This window comes from Cottoperca gobio, chromosome 4, assembly GCF_900634415.1.
Source record: "Cottoperca gobio chromosome 4, fCotGob3.1, whole genome shotgun sequence".
NCBI classification, from domain to species: domain Eukaryota; kingdom Metazoa; phylum Chordata; class Actinopteri; order Perciformes; family Bovichtidae; genus Cottoperca; species Cottoperca gobio.
The window spans coordinates 6,004,440-6,027,339 of NC_041358.1; the positions used below are offsets into that span (position 1 = coordinate 6,004,440).

Here is a 22,900-nt window from a genome sequence, read left to right on the forward strand (position 1 = left end):
TAGTAGTAGTAGTAGTAGTAGTAGTAGTAGTAGTAGTAGTAGTAGTAGTAGTTGAACTTGTAGTAGTAGTAGTAGTAGTAGTAGCAGTTGTTGTAGTAGTTGTACTTGAAGTTGTAGTAGTTGTTTTGGTGGTTGTAGTAGTTGTACTTGTAGTAATAGTTGTTGTGGTTGTAGTAGTAGTTGTAGTAGTTGTTTTGGTAGTTGTAGTAGTAGTAGTAGTTGTACTTGTAGTAGTAGTAGTAGTAGTAGTTGTAGTAGTAGTTGTTGTAGTAGTAGTTGTTGTGGTTGTAGTAGTACTTGTAGTAGTAGTAGTTATAGTAGTTGTTTTGGTGGTTGTAGTAGTAGTAGTTGTACTTGTAGTAGTAGTTGTAGAAGTAGTTGTTGTGATTGTAGTAGTACTTGTAGTAGTTGTTGTTGTTGTAGTTGTAGTAGTAGTTGTACTTGTAGTAGGAGTAGTTGTACTTGTAGTAGTAGTAATAGTAGTAGTAGTAGTAGTTGTTGTAGTTGTAGTACTTGTAGTAGTAGTAGTAGTAATTGTTGTTGTAGTAGTACTTGTAGTAGTAGTAGTAGTAGTAGTAGTTGTTGTGGTTGTAGTAGTAGTAGTTGTTGTACTTGTAGTAGTAGTAGTAGTAGTAGTAGTTGTTGTGGTTGTAGTAGTAGTAGTAATTGTTGTTGTCGTAGTACTTGTAGTTGTAGTAGTTGTTTTGGTGGTTGTAGTAGTAGTTGTTGTGGTTGTAGTAGTACTTGTAGTAGTAGTTGTAGTAGTAGTAGTAGTACTTGTAGTAGTTGTTGTTGTTGTAGTAGTACTTGTAGTAGTTGTTGTAGTAGTAGTAGTTGTACTTGTAGTAGTAGTAGTAGTACTTGTAGTTGTAGTAGTTGTTTTGGTGGTTGTAGTAATTGTAGTAGTAGTTGTTGTGGTTGTAGTAGTACTTGTAGTAGTAGTTGTAGTAGTAGTAGTAGTACTTGTAGTAGTTGTTGTTGTTGTAGTAGTACTTGTAGTAGTTGTTGTAGTAGTAGTTGTACTTGTAGTAGTAGTAGTAGTAGTACTTGTAGTAGTTGTTGTTGTAGTAGTAGTACTTGTAGTAGTTGTTGTTGTTGTAGTAGTTGTTGTACTTGTAGTAGTTGTACTTGTAGTAGTAGTAGTAGTAGTTGTAGTAATAGTAGTAGTTGTAGCTGAAGTTGTAGTAGTTGTTTTGGTGGTTGTAGTAGTTGTACTTGTAGTTGTAGTAATAGTTGTTGTGGTTGTAGTAGTAGTTGTAGTAGTAGTTGTAGTAGTTGTAGTAGTAGTTGTACTTGTAGTAGTTGTAGTAGTAGTTGTTGTAGTAGTAGTTGTTGTGGTTGTAGTAGTACTTGTAGTAGTAGTTATAGTAGTTGTTTTGGTGGTTGTAGTAGTAGTAGTAGTTGTACTTGTAGTAGTAGTTGTAGAAGTAGTTGTTGTGATTGTAGTAGTAGTTGTACTTGTAGTAGTTGTTGTTGTTGTAGTTGTAGTAGTAGTTGTACTTGTAGTAGGAGTAGTTGTACTTGTAGTAGTAGTAGTAATAGTAGTTGTAGTAGTAGTAGTAGTAGTTGTTGTAGTTGTAGTACTTGTAGTAGTAGTAGTAGTAATTGTTGTTGTAGTAGTACTTGTAGTAGTAGTAGTAGTAGTAGTAATTGTTGTTGTAGTAGTACTTGTAGTAGTAGTAGTAGTAGTAGTAGTAGTAGTTGTTGTGGTTGTAGTAGTAGTAGTAGTTGTAGTAGTAGTTGTAGTAGTAGTTGTAGTAGTAGTAGTAGTTGTAGCAACAGCAGTAGTAGTAGTAGTAGCAGTAGTAGTTGTAGCAGTAGTAGTTGTAGCAGTAGTAGTTGTAGCAGCAGTAGTAGTTGTAGCAGCAGTAGTTGTAGCAGCAGTAGTTGTAGCAGCAGTAGTAGTAGCAGCAGTAGTAGTAGTAGTTGTAGCAGTAGTATTTATTTATTATTAGTATGATGATGAGATTCTAATAAAGAATTTAAGTATTAAGTAATTGTTTTAAATATTTCTTTTCCAATTAGGATTTAAAAATGTATCAAATTATATATTTTGGAAAATCATCCATTATTAATGTCACATAATTGTCTGTTTTCATCAATCACTACATTTGTCCGGGGTGGTGATGGCCTAGTGGTTCGGCTTGTAGTAGTAGTAGTTGTAGCAGCAGTAGTACGGTAGTAGTTGTACTTGTAGTAGTTGTAGTAGTAGTAGTAGTAGTAGTAGTAGTAGTAGTAGTAGTAGTTACAGTAGTAGTTACAGTAGTAGTAGTTGTAGTTGTAGCAGTAGTAGTAGTAGTTTTAGCAGCAGTAGTAGTAGTAGTAGTAGTAGTTATAGCAGTAGTAGTTGTAGCAGTAGTAGTTGTAGCAACAGTAGTAGTAATTGCTGTAGTTGTTGTAGTAGTTGTTGTTGTAGTTGTTGTTGTAGTAGTAGTAGTTGTAGTAGTTGTACTTGTAGTACTTGTAGTAGTTGTAGTAGTTGTAGTAGTAGTAGTGTAGTAGTTGTAGCAGCAGTAGTAGTAGTAGTAGTAGTAGTAGTAGTAGTAGTAGTAGTAGTAGTAGTAGCAGTAGTAGTAGTAGTAGCAGTTGTAGCAGTAGTTGTAGCAGTAGTATGTATTTATTATTAGTATGATGATGAGATTCTAATAAAGAATTTAAGTATTAAGTAATTGTTTTAAATATTTTTTTTCCAATTAGGATTTTAAAATGTATCAAATTATATATTTTGGAAAATCATCCATTATTAATGTCACATAATTGTCTGTTTTCATCAATCACTACATTTGTCCGGGGTGGTGATGGCCAAGTGGTTCGGCTTCCAAAGACAACACCAGATGGTTGTGAGTTCAATACCAGGGCTGCCACTATGCCCCTGAGCAAGACACTTAACTAACTGTCCCTGTAGTTAGTTCACTAAATGACCTGTAATGTAATGTAAAAAAAAAAAAAAAAAAAATGTAATTTCCAATTTTCTAATTAATACAAGATCCTTTATATAACTGTGATGCTATTATGTCTGTGTCCTTCAGCTTAGACTGCAAAACCACACATTTTAACTTTTCACAAATGTAATGTATAAAAGTTCTTTAGCACCTTCATGAGTGTTCAATATTTAATTTAGGTAAGTGTACATGGCATCATGTGTGCGCAATAAAACACCCATGACAGAGAGTGAGACAGGTTACCTGTCTAACTGCTTGCTGCTGTTCAATGGCACTCTCTCTCAGTTCTGTCTGAGTGCAGAGCATCGACGACAGCTTCAGCTCGATCTGAACACGACGCAGTGGGTCAAATTTATAGTCTCACATATTATATATTATAAACTGCATCGTGACCATATGAATATAACATGTTTTCATTCAACATAAATCTGATGTCAAAATGAATTATTCAAAGCCAATTGTGATTAATAACTAATTAAGTTTTACACATGTAAAGACATTTCCAATAGTAGAACAAAATCATTGCAGTGAACATAAATGTTATTATTTGGCACATTTGTCATATAATGACACTGGAAACATTCTCAGTAATACTTGACTGATATAGAGTATGTGTTCCTTGATGCTCTCACCTCCTCCACACTGGGTTGTGCCTGCCTTTCTGGTCCAGGTGCAGGTTCAGGGCGTAGTACTGGTTCAGATCCTTGTTCAGATTCAGATTCAGATTCTGGTTCCAGGTCAGAGGTCGGGTGTCGGCAGCAGACCAGAGTGAACGGGGGAGGCACTTCTTTGAGGAACGACACCACTTCCCGACGGGATTTACCATACAGCTGAACATCATTCACCTACACACACAAAATGACATAATTTTTACTTAGAAATATACCCTCTCATTTCTTATGATATAGAGCCGCAAAATTATGTGAGGTCCTCCCAGCTCTCCTCTTCGCTGCAAATAGTGAACCTTTCCCTGATTGAGCTGGAGGAAGTTGTGGTTCATGTATTGTAGGGAATATAAATGATTAATTAAAAATGTAGAAATGTGAAAAAGTATCTACGAGTTATTAAAAGGTGAATAGTCAGTTTTCATATATATATATATATATATATATATATATATATATATATATATATTACACAGTATATAATGTACATGTTAAAAGTGGATTCACTGCAGTGTACTGTTCACTGTCATGACTCAAGGCCATCTGGCTCTGGGATTACATTTTTTGCTGATATCTTGGAGCCTTAAATTCATCCAAACATTAATAAAGAGGCAGTTTTAATAGAGATGCAATAATCAAGGCAGTAAAAATTAACTTTTGAGCTAAACTTTCATGGCCTCAAACAATGAGCTGAGCATTTCATCCCGCAGTGTTTGTGTGTCTGTATTTACCTCCAGAAGCTCGTCCTCTGGTCTCAAGACTCCATGTTTCTCCACGGGGCCTCCAGGGACCACAGAGGAGATGTAGTGGTGACCATCGAACGAGTCAAGCTCCACACCAAGACGCAGAGTGTGGACGGGCAGCAGCTGTACGCAACGATACAGCGAAGACATCAGGAGGAAAAGATCCAGGATAAATACAGATTATAGAATTCACAAACTAACGCTACAGTCCTGTAATAAATCCTTCAGCATGAAGGTTATAATGTTCAGTTTTTGTTGTTAGCCAACTGTATAATTATTTTTGGAGGATGAAGTTTGTGATGGTGCTTAATTGTATTGTGTTTAACTGAGAGGTAAAAAACAATATTTTGCCTCGCCTCATTGTTAAAAATATAAATGAGCTGGAAAAAATATTAGAAATACCTCTTTGCAGCCTCCAAAATGACCATATTAATATATTATTATACTATTCAATGCTACTCTCTATAAACAGATAGCTGCATATGAATGCAGAATCTGTACGCAACGGTACAAGATGTTGGTATCAGAAGCGTTCTGGTTTCTCTTTGTAGTCTGAGCAGTATTGAATTATCAGGTTTAAGCGGGCGTTGGTTGCGGTCCACATGGAGAGCAAAAGAGGCGGAACTAATTGGCCGAAAAGCAATTTCGGAACCCATCAGCAATCGTATCGGACGATTCAGCTTTTATTATCTTAAAAATAAACTGTTGACTAAGTGTAACCTGGCTACTTGTGAAACAATACGTCGTCTCTCAACTACAATCCATTCTCATGTCTCAAGTTGCTAATCAAACTGTAAACAAAGAGCGGCACAAGGAAGCAAAGTCTTGGCCCGTATATCCGCTGGCTACACAGTAACCCCAGAAATATTGGCTTATTGTCGTCGGACAAATAGTCGAGGGGTTCGAGGAGAGAAGATTGATTCTATGTTTACAACACAGTTCAGTGTAATAAAGTTTCAGTTCAGATGTCTCTAACCTTAGAGGATTTTTGTAGCTCTGCATCATCTTCAATGACAGGATCCAACTTAACCACCTGACAAAACACACGCACACAAAACAGTCAGTATTGAACATCCAAGATGGAAGGTCAGTGGAAATTTGTAAAATCTCACCAGAACTTGGTACTTTGGTCCCAGAGCCTGCTCCCATTTAGCCCACAGTTCTGCATCTGCATCTGCATCTGCATCCACACACACACACACACACACACACACACACACACACACACACACACACACACACACACACACAGAACAGCTTGTGTAAGCAGTGGAACAGATGTAAAATTACAATGCAGCCATTAAAACACAGCAGCTTCCTCCAGCTCATCAACTCCAACCTCAGGTACATACACAACGCGTACTGAAAATGATGCAAATGAAGTAGTACTGCAGCAAAAGTACAGTTGTAGTAGTACTTTCCCGGAAGACAATATACATTATGACATTTACAGATGATGTAAGTAAATCTGTGGAATTAGGTTTCTCTTTTTTACTACCTTGATTGCAAGCAGAGAGTTAATAACATGAATCCGATCTAAAAACAAAATAGTGAAAATTTAACTTTATGCACGTTTGAGTGAAATTCACCTGGATGCTCCACAACGAAAAACGTGATGCAGTGGTGAAACATGAAGTTTAGCTTCTACCTGCTGTGAATAAGCACCTAGATCTGATACAGGCCTGCTGCCAGTTTTTCCCAGTATCCAAATTGCATTACTGCAAAGAAACAATGGCCTCAGTGCCACAAAAACCCTTTCCCCCATAGACCTTCATTATAAAAGAGACCTCTGTAAAACTGATGACTGTTGTTAAAGGTTTTATATCTGTACAACTTTACCAAACACGAGAAAAGCAGGTTTAATGTGCCGTGGGCCACAAGGCACATAAATACATCAGCAAACAACAAATACAATCAAATACAATGTCGCAATACAATCCAACCACTTATATTTATATGGGAAAATAATCATCTGAGGCAACAGGAACAGTAGTACTAACAGTAATGTCTGTAGTACTGTTACAAAGCTGCTAATACTGCAGCAGAGCCAGAAGAAAAGCCGTACTGTAGCCGTGCTGCAGTACAAGCATTTCACTACATCTCTGCTGCAGGCTGACGGTCACCTCATTGGAATTCACCGGTTAGAAGCAAAAAGCTAAATGACTCAAATGTAAACTGTAAAGTAAGCAACTTCTACTGAGGAGACTGTGTGTGTGTTTAACACATTTACACACGCACACAAAAATGTCTCAGCAACAATACCTCCTTAAATCACAGAAGAATAAATGTGTTTTCCGGAGCAGAGTGAGGGCAGTAGTTTGAAGTCGGAGCAGATTACAGAGCGACTCTTTGAGGGAAACCTCGGTCGGCTCTCTGAACCTTCAGGCTGATTTCAGGGGGAAAACCACCACTCAAGAATAAACCTCTACATGTTCTCACAAATCTCCTCGCATGTTGGAGGTATTCTGCAGCAGGTCTGGCAGTCTCTGATTAAATTAGCATTGCTAACCTTTGCCTTCCCAGCGCAATTAATCTGCAGCGTTTGGCTGAATAAACAGGGTAATACATCGCTGTGAGGCTGTCAGACAGCTCGGACACTTTACATCTGTTGGCCCGGGAGCAGGCAGGCGGCGTGCTAAGTGTTAGCGTGGCATTTTGGCCACTTAGCAAAGCTAATGAGGAATAAAAAGAGAGGAAATAATTCAGAGAGTAGTGCTGTTAGAGGCCTGCGTTGACATGTCTGCAGACGCCACACTTAAGAGACCTTTTAAACACTGAGACTGATCACAGTTCATACCTTTAATCCACTTCCAGTTTTGCATGACTGTAGATATATTTTTACAGTACTTTTTAGGACATGTTTAATATTTTTCAGTTTTTTAAATAATTAGAACCACATGTTTAAATAGTTATGAGTAAATAAGCCTGTAAACTTAAAAAAAAGCCTGCAACTGTTAAATCTTGGCCGAAAAGTGTCTATAAACACTCATTTATAAGTGTGGCAGTTAATCTACTTAACACCAACATATAACATGTCTTTTGGCTACAGGGGTTGAACGGTAATACGTCTTCAATGCCCAGCGTGTTTGGGATGAGAGGAGTAGATGAGATTGTTAAGGCTGTTTGTATACTTATTTATCTGTGTGTGTAATTTGTGTATTTGTAATGAACTCAGATGTACAAAGCAATAAAGTTTCTCTACAGGGGGGACCATACTGGACATCAAAATCTGAATCTCAGTTGGGATTAGAGCGGAAATAATACATTTATCAATCGATTAAATGACTCTCATAACAATTTCCATTTCGTATCATCATAAACTGAATACTTTGACGTTTTTTGCCCCACTAGGCGATCAGTTCGTCTTTCCATCGTTTTGTTCTCAACAACTACTGGCCAAAAATACCATGAAACCTGCTGCTCCTCAGAGGATGAACCTTTTAGATTTCTAATGCTTTCCTTTAGCGGCACCCTTTTCATACCATTTTCCGCCCTAAGAAGAGCTAAATCATCAGTATTTTGTTTCATATTATCATGGAGCATGCATACAAAACAGCTGTGGAGAAAATGGAGCCATCTCGTACTCTAATTATACCCATTTCCAATATTTTGTACAAAGCAGTAGAGGATCAGATTCTTTAAACACTTGTGTGAGTGAGTGAGTGAGTGAGTGTGCGTGCTCACCACTTGTTAGCTGTGTTGTGTATGGATACGTTGGTTCTTGATTTGGCGCTGTAAAGCCAAACCCAGACGAGCGAGCGTTGACCTCCATCGATCTCCTCGATGACAAACGAGACGACTCCCTCTCAACTGACACACACAAACAAAGAGTAGACACAGGAATACGCATTTCTTCCATTTCTAGCATTCATGGTGTGAATATACTCCATCTTCCCCATTTGTACGATTTAACTGGGGCCCCTAAAACCTGTAACCCGTTTACATTTCTGTCATTGTGTACAGAACATTACTGATCATCTTTATTAACGTTTTCAGTTCAGTTTTTGTTCGTCTGTTGGTCGGCAGGATTATATAAAAAAGACAGTCCCAATTCTCATGAAGTTTGGTGGAAGGGTGTAGCATGGGCAAAGGAAGAACCCTTTATATTTGGGGCAATTCTGAATCACAGGGCAGATACACAAATTATGTTTCACTTTCATTTACATTGTGAGATTTGCATTTATGCCGCATTCATGTGGTGTCGGAATAATTTGAAAAATGAGTTCCTGTCAAGGAAAATTCACGCGCCCCTCGGGTTGAAACAACAACTCGAAAACTGATATCAATGTGTAGTTTAAACATTCTGAGCGACAAAATAGGCCGACGACACATCTTTTATGTATGTTTTTTTCACAAACTAAAGTTCATGAACCCACCAAAGTCAGAAGAACAACTTCCCAACTTGAGAAATGGGATCAGAGAAGCATGTAAATGCACCATTGGCCTTTGATGAGTTCTGTGCTGTACTGCAGCTGCTGCACAACAATTTTGCACGCAATAAATAAAGTTCTATCTTATCTTATCTCATCTTAAATCCTGGCTGTAACCCACTTCAGTGCATGTAAACGCAGTAAAGGGAACAGGGTGCTCTAAAATTTGACCTCCTGACTGATCATTACTGTTGGTGATCTATAAAATTGAAGTTTATTTTCCTGTCAGGTTCATCATTACTCTCTGTAGATAAGAGAGCCAGGGGAATGACCACAGTATAAGAAGTTGAAAACTCAGCTGGTTCCCAGTTTCTGTGTTTTCTCAGTAATGAAATAAAAAGACGTCTGGAGGAGATAAGAGCCCTGCACTACTCTTCTGTTTTTAAAAATCACTTGTTCCGCTCTGGCCTGGACGCTGACCAGTGCAGGCCGCCGGCCCATCGCAAAACAAAAAAATGACCCTGAACTGGGTGTATTAATCTCTGTGGATGCTGGGGAAAGAGGAGAAATCGCAGGCTTTCTGCGGATAGTTTGGGAAAATTACACATAGTTGTAAACAGATTTGTCATCTTAATCTGGGTAACAGGACAGAAGCAGAGACGCTTCAGACAGGTAATGGGAAGAAAAGCTCTTATAAGTTTAACACCGAGTTAACTTCTCTCACAGGAGCAGATTATTGTTTTAATACAATATAATCATGAACTAGGTGGAAAATAAACCCCCATAAAGAATCTTTATCACGGTTTTTGTCTGTAGGAGATTCGTGTGTAGTGTACACAACTGAAAATAGCAGTTTAAAAACGCCTAATTAATGCTTTTTCTAATATTATCCTATTCATTAATTTTCCTTTTTTTGTTTCTATTTTAATCTTTTTCCATTTTATACCATACTAACTTTCATATTCTTACAGCATGAAACAGTTCATATACTTTTAATTGCTTAAGCACTTTGAATCATCTTTTTCCATAATGTATTACTGTCATAATAAAGATGAACTCAGCATTTAATAACGTAATTGACTGATTTCCTTTGGTACGTGTTGCATTATGGGACTACAGTGTGCATATAGTACATGACACTTAAAAACTGAGCAATTTGTTGGTGTTTCAAACTGTGCTGTATTTCAGTCATTTATCACCATGACAGCAGTGTGGCATATAGGCAGGACAAAGACAATGAGGGGAGTCAACCTTCTTCATGCCAGACATTTCAACTTGTCATAGCAGATGAAAAAGCACAGGCACATGGCTCTGCCCAGGAGGCCTCTCAAATGAGCCAGCATGTACACAACTAGCTCACCTAAATGGAATACAGCCTTTGTTAATGTTATAAGTAACACCAGTGCTACCTCTTGCTTTGACATGCGATTGAAAATGTCTATTGGGGCCCACAACTAATTTTTGCCCCCTGTGACTGACTGACTGACTGCCTGTCTGTCTACCTTTATCCAGAGATCTCTCCAGGGTTCTAGGTTTCTTCCTGACCACACTGAGAACGACAGTCTGACCCGTCTTCTTCATCACCTCCAGAACTTCGTGATTGGTCATTCCATGGAGACTGACGCCGTCTAACTGTGGAGGAAAGAGAGAAAGACAGGTAGAGACAGAGAAAGGAGTGAAAAAACATAGGTCATTTCATGGGAAGATCTCATCAGGTATAACAGAAGAGGAGTTTGACTTTCTAAAAATAAATGACACATGTAGGTAAATATTAAGAATTAAATCCGGCCCTCACAGCGAGCAGTCGGTCATGGACTTTGATGTTTCCGCTGTGATCGGCAGCGCTGCCTGGAACTACATGTTTCACAAACACACCTACTGCATCTGAACCATGTGAGAGACACAGAGGGAGGGAAATAGAGAGACAGAGAGTTTAGGTTTTATTGGACCATTAAAAAACAGAACTGCACAATACAGAGAAAATATGCAACGCATCATAAAGCTTTTGCATATTGTGATGAAAGAACTTCACTCCTGATTTTGTGTGCTGCAAGTTGAGAAACACAAATAACCAATGATATCAATATAAAGGATAATCCATATGAATTCCTTTACATCCTGAACATCCTTTGTGTTTACAGCACTAACGATTCTAAAAGCTCTTTTGCTGTGTCTCAGTTAAGACCAATAACAATAAAAGGCCTGCAGCTGGTTCACAGTAAATCCCTGAAGACCCTTCAAAATAAAAGCCCTACAGCTGTTTTATGATAAAAGTCCTAAAGCTGCTTTACAGTAAAAGTCTTACATCTGCTTCACGGTAAAAGTCCTACAGCTGCTTCACAGTAAAAGTCTTACAGCTGCTTCACGGTAAAAGGTCCTACAGCTGCCTCACAGTAAAGGTCCTACAGCTGCCTGACAGTAAAGGTCCTACAGCTGCTTCACAGTAAAGGTCCTACAGCTGCTTCACAGTAAAGGTCCTACAGCTGCCTCACAGTAAAGGTCCTACAGCTGCCTCACAGTAAAGGTCTTACAGCTGCTTCACAGTAAAAGTCTTACAGCTGCTTCACAGTAAAAGTCTTACAGCTGCTTCACAGTAAAAGTCTTACAGCAGCCTCACAGTAAAGTCTTACAGCAGCCTCACAGTAAAGGTCCTACAGCTGCCTCACAGTAAAGGTCCTACAGCTGCTTCACAGTAAAGGTCCTACAGCTGCCTCACAGTAAAGGTCCTACAGCAGCCTCACAGTAAAAGTCTTACAGCAGCCTCACAGTAAAGGTCCTACAGCAGCCTCACAGTAAAAGTCTTACAGCAGCCTCACAGTAAAGGTCCTACAGCTGCCTCACAGTAAAAGTCTTACAGCAGCCTCACAGTAAAGGTCCTACAGCTGCCTCACAGTAAAAGTCTTACAGCTGCTTCACAGTAAAAGTCTTACAGCAGCCTCACAGTAAAGGTCTTACAGCAGCCTCACAGTAAAAGTCTTACAGCAGCCTCACAGTAAAGGTCCTACAGCTGCCTCACAGTAAAAGTCTTACAGCTGCTTCACAGTAAAAGTCTTACAGCTGCCTCACAGTAAAAAGTCCTACAGCTGCTTCACAGTAAAAGTCCTACAGCTGCTTCACAGTAAAAGTCTTACAGCTGCCTCACAGTAAAAGTCTTACAGCTGCTTCACAGTAAAAGTCCTACAGCTGCTTCACAGTAAAAGTCTTACAGCTGCCTCACAGTAAAAGTCCTACAGCTGCTTCACAGTAAAAGTCCTACAGCTGCTTCACAGTAAAAGTCTTACAGCTGCCTCACAGTAAAGTCTTACAGCTGCCTCACAGTAAAAGTCTTACAGCTGCTTCACAGTAAAAGTCTTACAGCTGCTTCACAGTAAAAGTCTTACAGCTGCTTCACAGTAAAAGTCTTACAGCTGCTTCACAGTAAAAGTCTTACAGCTGCTTCACAGTAAAAGTCCTACAGCTGCTTCACAGTAAAAGTCCTACAGCTGCTTCACAGTAAAAGTCCTACAGCTGCTTCACAGTAAAAGTCTTACAGCAGGCCTCACAGTAAAAGTCTTACAGCTGCTTCACAGTAAAAGTCTTACAGCTGCTTCACAGTAAAAGTCTTACAGCTGCCTCACAGTAAAAGTCTTACAGCTGCTTCACAGTAAAAGTCTTACAGCTGCTTCACAGTAAAAGTCTTACAGCTGCCTCACAGTAAAAGTCTTACAGCTGCTTCACAGTAAAAGTCTTACAGCTGCTTCACAGTAAAAGTCTTACAGCTGCCTCACAGTAAAAGTCTTACAGCTGCTTCACAGTAAAGGTCTTACAGCTAGCCTCACAGTAAAGTCTTACAGCAGCCTCACAGTAAAGGTCTTACAGCAGCCTCACAGTAAAAGTCTTACAGCTGCCTCACAGTAAAAGTCTTACAGCTGCCTCACAGTAAAAGTCTTACAGCTGCCTCACAGTAAAGGTCTTACAGCTGCTTCACAGTAAAAGTCTACAGCTGCCTCACAGTAAAGGTCCCTACAGCTGCCTCACAGTAAAAGTCTTACAGCTGCTTCACAGTAAAAGTCTTACAGCTGCCTTCACAGTAAAAGTCTTACAGCTGCTTCACAGTAAAAGTCTTACAGCTGCTTCACAGTAAAAGTCTACAGCTGCTTCACAGTAAAAGTCTTACAGCTGCTTCACAGTAAAGTCTTACAGCTGCTCACAGTAAAGTCTTACAGCCTGCTTCACAGTAAAGTCTTACAGCTGCTCACAGTAAAGGTCCTACAGCTGCCTCACAGTAAAAGTCTTACAGCTGCTTCACAGTAAAAGTTCTTACAGCTGCTTCACAGTAAAGTCTTACAGCTGCTTCACAAGTAAAAGTCCTACAGCTGCTTCACAGTAAAAGTCTTACAGCTGCTTCACAGTAAAAGTCTACAGCTGCTTCACAGTAAAAGTCTTACAGCTGCTTCACAGTAAAAGTCTTACAGCTGCCTCACAGTAAAAGTCTTACAGCTGCCTCACAGTAAAAGTCTTACAGCTGCTTCACAGTAAAAGTCTTACAGCTGCCTCACAGTAAAAGTCTTACAGCTGCTTCACAGTAAAAGTCTTACAGCTGCTTCACAGTAAAAGTCTTACAGCTGCCTCACAGTAAAAGTCTTACAGCTGCTTCACAGTAAAAGTCTTACAGCTGCCTCACAGTAAAAGTCTTACAGCTGCTTCACAGTAAAAGTCTTACAGCTGCTTCACAGTAAAAGTCTTACAGCTGCCTCACAGTAAAAGTCTTACAGCTGCTTCACAGTAAAAGTCTTACAGCTGCCTCACAGTAAAAGTCTTACAGCTGCTTCACAGTAAAGTCTTACAGCTAGCCTCACAGTAAAAGTCTTACAGCTGCTTCACAGTAAAAGTCTTACAGCTGCCTCACAGTAAAAGTCTTACAGCTGCTTCACAGTAAAAGTCTTACAGCTGCCTCACAGTAAAAGTCTTACAGCTGCCTTCACAGTAAAAGTCCTACAGCTGCCTTCACAGTAAAAGTCTTACAGCTGCCTCACAGTAAAAGTCTTACAGCTGCCTCACAGTAAAAGTCTTACAGCTGCTTCACAGTAAAAGTCTTACAGCTGCCTCACAGTAAAAGTCTTACAGCTGCTTCACAGTAAAAGTCTTACAAGCTGCTTCACAGTAAAAGTCTTACAGCTGCCTTCACAGTAAAAGTCTTACAGCTGCCTTCACAGTAAAAGTCTTACAGCTGCCTCACAGTAAAGTCTTACAGCTGCCTTCACAGTAAAAGTCTTACAGCTGCCTCACAGTAAAAGTCCTTACAGCTGCCTCACAGTAAAAGTCTTACAGCTGCCTCACAGTAAAAGTCTTACAGCTGCTTCACAGTAAAAGTCTTACAGCTGCCTTCACAGTAAAAGTCTTACAGCTGCCTCACAGTAAAAGTCTTACAGCTGCTCACAGTAAAGTCTTACAGCTGCTCACAGTAAAAGTCTTACAGCTGCCTCACAGTAAAAGTCTTACAGCTGCCTCACAGTAAAAGTCTTACAGCTGCCTCACAGTAAAAGTCTTACAGCTGCTCACAGTAAAAGTCTACAGCTGCCTCACAGTAAAAGTCTTACAGCTGCTTCACAGTAAAAGTCTTACAGCTGCCTTCACAGTAAAAGTCTTACAGCTGCCTTCACAGTAAAAGTCTTACAGCTGCCTCACAGTAAAAGTCTTACAGCTGCCTCACAGTAAAAGTCTTACAGCTGCCTCACAGTAAAAGTCTTACAGCTGCTTCACAGTAAAAGTCTTACAGCTGCTCACAGTAAAAGTCTTACAGCTGCCTCACAGTAAAAGTCTTACAGCTGCCTCACAGTAAAAGTCTTACAGCTGCTTCACAGTAAAAGTCTTACAGCTGCTCACAGTAAAAGTCTTACAGCTGCCTCACAGTAAAGTCTTACAGCTGCTTCACAGTAAAGTCTTACAGCTGCCTCACAGTAAAAGTCTTACAGCTGCCTTCACAGTAAAAGTCTTACAGCTGCCTCACAGTAAAAGTCTTACAGCTGCTTCACAGTAAAAGTCTTACAGCTGCTTCACAGTAAAAGTCTTACAGCTGCCTTCACAGTAAAAGTCTTACAGCTGCTTCACAGTAAAAGTCCTTACAGCTGCCTCACAGTAAAAGTCTTACAGCTGCCTCACAGTAAAAGTCTTACAGCTGCCTCACAGTAAAAGTCTACAGCTGCTTCACAGTAAAAGTCTTACAGCTGCTCACAGTAAAAGTCTTACAGCTGCTTCACAGTAAAAGTCTTACAGCTGCCTTCACAGTAAAGTCTTACAGCTGCCTCACAGTAAAAGTCTTACAGCTGCTTCACAGTAAAAGTCTTACAGCTGCTTCACAGTAAAAGTCTTACAAGCTGCTTCACAGTAAAAGTCTTACAGCTGCTTCACAGTAAAAGTCTACAGCTGCCTTCACAGTAAAAGTCTTACAGCTGCTTCACAGTAAAGTCTTACAGCTGCTTCACAGTAAAAGTCTTACAGCTGCTTCACAGTAAAGGTCTACAGCTGCCTCACAGTAAAAGTCTTACAGCTGCTTCACAGTAAAAGTCTTACAGCATGCCTCACAGTAAAAGTCTTACAGCTGCTTCACAGTAAAAGTCTTACAGCTGCTTCACAGTAAAAGTCTTACAGCTGCCTCACAGTAAAAGTCTTACAGCTGCTTCACAGTAAAAGTCTTACAGCTGCTTCACAGTAAAAGTCTTACAGCTGCTTCACAGTAAAAGTCTTACAGCTGCTTCACAGTAAAAGTCTTACAGCTGCCTCACAGTAAAAGTCTTACAGCTGCTTCACAATAAAAGATCTGAAGTTGCTTCATAGTAAAAGCCCAGAAGCAACACCCTTTTGACAGCAGGCAGCTGGAGGCTTTTACTGTGAGGTTGTAGGTACAACACAACCATTGACATGTTTGAGATAGAATGAAATGCCGAGTGTTAGTTAAGTTAAACATGGGAGTGGTAGTTTTGTTTGAAGGTTGTGTTCTATATGTTTCAAAATAGTTATTCTGTGTCTGAGTGTGCGTTAACTGTTCTTTCCTGTCCTACCTTGGCTGGTCAGGGTGTTGTAGCCGATGATAGAGATGCCGAGGCTCTGGCCGTCATTCTTGGTTAGAGGAACCTCGTGAATTTCATATCCCTCCAGGTTGGGCTGAAACACAAACACAGAGTCCATATATTTCAGTCTTCACAGCCAGCAGCATATAAATCAGCAAAGAGAAAACATCTTTTGTTTGTTCACCAGAAGAAAAATGTTCTCATAAATGAATCAAAAACTTGAAACTTGGTAGTCTGAAATGATTTCTATGTGATGGTTCTTCTGACTACTTACCGTCTTGCTTAGCCGGCGTTGGGGGGGTTGGCCCGGGGGGCGTGGGGGTAAGGAGGAGACAGGGGCCGAGTTAGGAGGTGGTGGTGGAGGCGGGGCTGATGACCTCTGACCCGGGGGATCCCTGGAGATCAGCAATGTCACACGACTCCCACATCCCTGCAGCACCTTGACGACCTGGTCGCTGGTGAGGCCGCTGGTGGGCGTCGCCCCGATGCGAAGGATGTGGTCACCTGTGCGGAGACGCCCGTCCTGATGGAGGAGAGGGGTGCATGAGAGCCAATCAGAGAAAACATTGGACTGGGTCTTGTCAAACCTTTATTTGTTTGGCGATGTCCACACACAACTATTCTTTTTCTGTCATTTTAATTTATATGAAAATTTACAGCAATTAAGAAAATTCAAGTTCCTTCTCTCATTTTTCCTATTTTACAGCAAATGAAACTGTGATGTGAGCTACAAGCCAAAATATATCAGTCAGTACTTTACTCTTGCTGTGGCGCAGTGAACGATATAAGAGCAAAGATAAAAAGAGAAAGCAGAGAAGGAAACAGGGAGTTTAGGGATTCAGTGAAGAGACAAAGACACGAGGGGGAGAGAAGGGAGGAAAAAGAGAAGTGGAGGAATGAGATGATGCAAAGAAAATACAGATAGGTAAAGAGCGTGGCAGATGAGAAGGAAAGAGGGGGAAGAAGATGATTAAAAGAAAGTGCAAATCTGTTCATCAGTTTTTATTTGAACAGGCTGACACAAAGTGTGTTGAAGAGCCGGGTGATTCAACATGTATTGGTGTCTGAGCTTTTTTCATCTCTTTGCAGAGAAATTAATCTTGTCCAATTAATCTAATTGATCTAATTAATCCACTTACAAGGGCGATAATTCCTCCTTCAGCCCTGCTGCTGCCTGCTGTCTGTTCTGATGCACTGCTCGTCTTTAAACTGTTATTTATGCAGAAAACGTCCACCGAGCTTTAATTTCTGCTTCAACAGCACAGGTTTCTGCCGTCAGCTGATCCACTAAGGCAGCTGGTTGTTTCTGTACTCTCACAGTCAAAAATCACCCAAAGTCCATTCAAAATCCCCTATTGTAGTTTAATAATGCTCCTGACACTGAGGTTTGGATGTATTATTCAGTAATATTATGATATAATTAACTTCTGCTGAGCTCACCTTGTCAGCCACGCTGTTGGGGAGGAGTGTCCTAACCACCACGCCGTTCGTCCTCCCTCCCACGATGCCGAAACCCAAACCAGATCCATCGTTCACCAGCTCGATTTCCTCCACGTGACCCCACTGATCCTTCAGCATAAAGATGGAGGACACAGACGTTCATTAGCAGCTGTTGGTCTTACAGTACTGTTGAGAACGGGTATTCTTAAAGACCTCAACTACATATTAAAAGAATAATAAGTCAGTTTATATTTCCCATGTCCCAAATCAAAGCAGTACATTAGAAGATTCAGAATGAGATTGAAACTTTCAGAGGCGAACGTTTTAATCCTGAGTGCAATAAAAAGTATTTTGATTGTGAGTTTATTTGCAAACCATCCTCATGATCTCTCTCTCGCTTGTTCCAACTATATATATCCTAAAGAGGGATAGTGTAATTTATTTTAAAAGACAAGAATGCTACATTATGTTTTTATTGCTTACAGTATTGCAGCGCTGCATGTCTGTATGTGTCAAACAATGGTTATAACCAGTATTGCTTGGGTGTGTCTTGTGTTGTTTGCATGTCTACATGAACTGAATAGTGAAGATTATTATTATTATTATTATTATTATTATTATTATTATTATTATTACTACATTCAAGTAAAAATCTTAAAATCAACCAGATGAAAGTTAATAAGCTGCATTTCAGGAGTCAAAATGAATTACATCCAAAGCATTTTATTTCAGTTACAGCAGAAGGCCGAACGATTGAATGCAATGATTTCATTTAGCAGGTCAATGCAGTTAAACCAGGATTATTTCAAACAGATTCATGAATGAATAAGAAGTTACACTCCTAATCATTTTATTTTATGCGTTTCCTCTTGGTAGCTCAGCAGCGGACTCACTGAGCTGCTGGCCGGCTATCTGTCCTGAGGTGAAAGGTCGTTAAACTGAACCTCAGCAGGTAATTACCAACTGAGAGCATTTCCTCCTCTCTGATAGCAGCTGCTGATCAATGAGAGGCTGCAGCACATACCTGCTCACACTCACACACACACACACACACAGTCTTTATGAGGTGGCTCCGGTCTCTTATTACAGCTCTGATCTGATAGAGGAGGTCTTCCTCGGTTTAATGGAACAAACCTCCTCCTCAGCTGATCCCAGCACGCTGGAAGAGGCTGTTTGCTTGATAAAGTCCAATCACACTGAATGTGTTGAATGTTTTCCTCTCCAACAGAATTTCACTCTTTTCACAGGAAACGATCCGTTACTGCTGGTACTTAATTGAGGTAAAGGTGTTGGATTTCTTTTGTTTCTGCTCTGACTACACAAGTGGAAATTATATTTGTGTCTCGGGTTATTTATTTACACATTAAAATGAATAATCAGGTGTGATACATTTAACCTCATCAGTCTGACCCATGAGAACAGCTCTGTGCGGAGATATAGCTAAATTAATAGATTTTTTTATTATTCAAACATTATTCAAATGTTTTGGCTATTGGCCTCTTAAAAGATCAAATAAACCCCAGAACACGGTCAATATTTTCTCAGCTTTCAGTGATAAGCAGTGATGCATGCTGGGAGAAAGGCCTGTGCAGGAACTGTTTGGTCCAATTTCAATCAGTGAACTCTGCTTGTAGTCACACTCACACTCCCTTTTTTTAAAGTGTAGGGTGTAAATACAGCGGCAAGCTTCGGGACGAACTTCCATCTCTCCGGAAGAAACAGTAGCGTATCGTCTCTCGGAATAAAAATAATAATATAAACATTTATAAAACTCCTTTTTTTGTACACTTCTTTTTTTACTCTAACGTTTATGAGCCGTTTAATATTCGCAACAGTCCCTGTAAATATACAAAACTGTCAATCTAATCTAATGAACACGTCTACCACTTTCTGCACTAGACAAGGTATATTTGATCCAAAGTAAAACATTTAATTACAATGTAACATTTAAGTTGTTAACATTTGTATGAGAATGAGGAACACAGTGTTGCACGTGTTCAGTGAGGGCAGCTGGTTAAGTCAGGATCGATGCAGACTTGCAGTTGGAGGGTTTTATAACCCGCCTCCACTCCCCACTATTTGGCTTGGAACGGCACTTAATATGGCGGACCTTCCATGCGAATGCGCCCCTTCACAAGGGTGAAGAACACAAACAGCCAATCCGGCCCTTTCACAAGGGTGAATTGGGACTCTGTTTTCATGTTTGACAAAACCTTTGATTGACAGGAGGCTGGTCATGTGACCGGGATGACTGAGGAGTTGGCACTAAAGTTAATAAACTTTCTTCAGTTGTTCTTTAGTTCATTTCCTCTCAGCTGAGGCACTTTAAAAGCCCCCTTCAGGTTTCTTTAATTACACAATCTGTTATCTTTTATCCCTGTTCTTTCTGCTTCTTGTCATTTTTAGGAGAGCCATAAATAAAATAAAAAGTGCATTAACTGACACTAATCGATGGCGTGAAAATATTCACTAAATAGACAAAAGCTGTAAAATCATATCTGGCTGGTTGATTTATACCGTCTTTATGAGCGACTTTACAGCATCAAGTTTCCTGTCAGCGTCTGAAGCCACTCCAGCAGAAAGAGGAGCTGGGAGGTCCGACGCATCAGCTTCAGAATCTGGGAGACGGATTGTTAGCCAGGCCAGAAGAACAGCAATAAAATCCCAGCCATAGTTGTGTTTTTTATGCCTGCGGCTCCATTAAACGTGACCTCGATAGAGACGGGACATGAATAAAACAAAAGCAGGCGGATCGGAGGCCTGGTATGCAGGACGTGGCCCGGATCCAATGAACCAGGAGGAGGAGGAGAGTAACAAACAAGAGGGGCAGTGTAATTCTGTGTGATAATGACCCCACAATAGAGCGGGGCAGAATCATTACGGCTCAGGCTAACGTGTGATCCTCAGCGCACATTAACAGTCCAGACCTGCTCTGGTTTGTGACCACATCGTTTTTCTGACTGAAAGCCTTTTCTTTTGGTTATTGAAATATCAAAGTTCTCAAACATTTGCATGTCCTCTCATGTAATTACTCCAATAACTCAAGTATACATACAGTAACAGTTTCTCTAATCTGGCTCATCTTTAGTGTTGGGGAACTTCTGTCCGCTCTGTATAAACCACATCTACTGCATGTCTGTCCAGGGAAAGGGATCATCCTGAGTGTTCTCTTTATTTCCCATTCAAAACTCTTTTCCTTACCTTAAATGTGTTATTGTTGGCAATACAATTAAAGATGTAAAGAAGTAAACATGAAGACACACAGACTGACAGGAAACTTTGATTGGACAGTTTTTTGTGATCGTCATCCTGCATCATCTGAACCCACGTCGGAAAATCTAGTTCTGTGACTGACAGAAGTTTACGCAGCACATTAATGCATCTGATGTGTATATTCATGAAGAAATATGAGCGCCAGAGTCAAGGCCCTGTCACACATATCTGTATGACAGAAACGTATGCCTGCGCATACAAAATATCGGCAATAGGTTGATATAAATTAAGGGTAAGTTGTGATCGTTTGAAGGACACAGACGGCACGCCGAACACGCCAGACATACGGCCCTGTCACACAGCTCCGTATGGCAGAAACATGCCGGCGTATATGAAAAGTAGCTCAAAATTTGTCAAATACGTCCAACTTTTCCACAGCGGTGTTGTAGCTGACTTATACATAACGAATACATAACAAATTATTATACGTAGGTCAAACGATCACTTACTTATACAAAACGTATCAGAGCGTCTGGCCAACGGAGCTGGAAAAGTGCCATCTGGTTCACGTCATGCTGATGCTGGAGAACGGCTAACATGCTGAACGCTAGCTGTACTGTAGAAACACGTTTAATAAGTTACTCCGTCGTCAGGCATAATGTTAACATAGGGTAGGAATAGGGTATCCACTCGTTATCAATAAGTTGGCTGTAGGATTCAGCGTCAGCCGATGTAGCCTATCTCTAACGTTCCTCTAACGTAGTCACGTAGGTATTCACGTACTATATTTATGTAGGTAAGTATTCACGTACGTATTATGTATTCACAAATGTCTAACGTAACGTAACGTCTGCATATCTTATGAAGCACACGTCGGGTACGTCCGGTAATTTTGAACATGCTCAAAACATCAGCGTTCAACAACGCACCCTAGCGTAACACCGCCTGCTCTTAACGAATACTACTTATACCTTACCTTATATCAACGTACACCAGCGTATTGCCGATATTTTGTATACGCTATGCATTTGTTGGGTATTCGTCTGATACATTTTGTATTAGGAAGTGATGCGCTATCAATAGGTTAGACATGCGTATCTGTATATGTTCACTTTTCCGATCCGATGAAAAGTTGGACGTATTTGGACTGACAAATTTTCATATGTGCCAGCATACTTTTCTGTCATACGGATATGTGTGGCAGGGCCTTTAGAGAAAAAGCGCTGTACCAAGCGTCTTTTTTCAAAGCACTCCAACTGTTTTGTGCGACCGCTCCGAGCGCTTCTTCTTCTTGTGGGCTGCAGCAATGACTCAGGGCTTGTTACTGGGGCTTTGCTATCGGACACTTTATAATGGACTGACGAAGTAAACGCAACGGATACAAGCAAAGCATTTTCAACAGCTTGTGACCCATTAATCTGGGAAAAACCTGCACTGACGTGCATCCGTGTTGCCATGGATACCAATTGGTAGGAAAACGCTTTCATCTTATGTCCAAAATTTCTGGCTGCATCATGTTCTAGTTGTGTTGCATCTTAGTCACAGGAAGAAGTGGAGCATCTGTTTTCTCCGCAGCCACATTTAGAATATAGATTAGAGTTATTCTAACGACATTCTTACTATTTTACAAACATACACGTTTGCGGCCCCTTCAGATGGTAACAGATGGTTTAACACGAAAACCCTCTTTCTCATCTAACTTTCTGCAATAAATACAGCCAATCTCAAAACACAGCTGCATTCATTAATCTGGATTTTTGTTATTTTATTTTGGCGGTGTTGTGATCGAGAGTTGATCCTGCAGCTAAACCTCTTTTGCGAATGACCGCTGAATAATGTGATATTTATGAGCCACGATGAGAATTGTCCCTCCGTTGTTTGACAACAGAAAATATATAAATAAAAACAATTACATGGTGAATTCTGCAGCATTAAAACACTGAGGGCAGAAGGACCCTGTCTCCCACTCTCTCTCACAAACGACACCAAAAAATAGTTTGATATGCATCAAGACAAAAAACTGTCACAAGTGAAAACGCATTATAAAATATCAATTTGAAGACAATTACCAATAAACACCAGTGAGTTTCATGCTTCACAGAACAAAAAGAGAGTGAAATGATTAAAAAAAGCTGCAGTTTGGACATAAGTCACAAAGACTTCAAAACACACAATGCTCAGCGGGAAAACAGAGAGGTCTGTACATTCAATGCAAAGTAGTGCAAAGTAACCGAGTACATTTAGTAGATTAGTAACTTAAGTTTAGTTAATTACTGTACTTAAGTAGATTTCTAAGGTACATGTTCTTAACTTGAGTGTTTTAATCATCTCTCATCTTCACATGTACATGTGACCTTTGATCTCAACTCATATTCGGGTTATTGTGGAAAGAGTTTCATAATGACATCACCTCCTCATTCATGTCAGTCTCTGCACCTCCTCTGCACCCCCTCTGTCCCACTTCGTTGCCAGCCTTTG

At 40.1% G+C, this 22,900-nt stretch overlaps 1 protein-coding gene across 6 annotated transcripts in view; it reads right to left on the reverse strand.

The window, feature by feature from the left end:
* The window catches only part of patj (PATJ crumbs cell polarity complex component), a 129,456-nt gene that overhangs the window by 91,621 nt on the left and 14,935 nt on the right, over nt 1-22,900 (reverse strand). For all 6 annotated transcript variants that reach the window (XR_003832118.1, XM_029429256.1, XM_029429259.1 and 3 more), the window contains exons 7-17: nt 17,210-17,338; nt 16,044-16,292; nt 15,761-15,863; nt 10,516-10,604; nt 10,223-10,352; nt 8,035-8,160; nt 5,463-5,530; nt 5,327-5,383; nt 4,339-4,473; nt 3,575-3,787; nt 3,186-3,269 (exon numbers count right to left, since the gene is read on the reverse strand). Coding sequence is in view for 5 of the 6 variants with exons in the window: in XM_029429256.1 (XP_029285116.1) it covers nt 3,186-3,269; nt 3,575-3,787; nt 4,339-4,473; nt 5,327-5,383; nt 5,463-5,530; nt 8,035-8,160; nt 10,223-10,352; nt 10,516-10,604; nt 15,761-15,863; nt 16,044-16,292; nt 17,210-17,338 (1,383 nt within the window). In the remaining variant the exon portion in view is untranslated. The remainder of the gene's footprint in view (nt 1-3,185; nt 3,270-3,574; nt 3,788-4,338; nt 4,474-5,326; nt 5,384-5,462; nt 5,531-8,034; nt 8,161-10,222; nt 10,353-10,515; nt 10,605-15,760; nt 15,864-16,043; nt 16,293-17,209; nt 17,339-22,900) is intronic.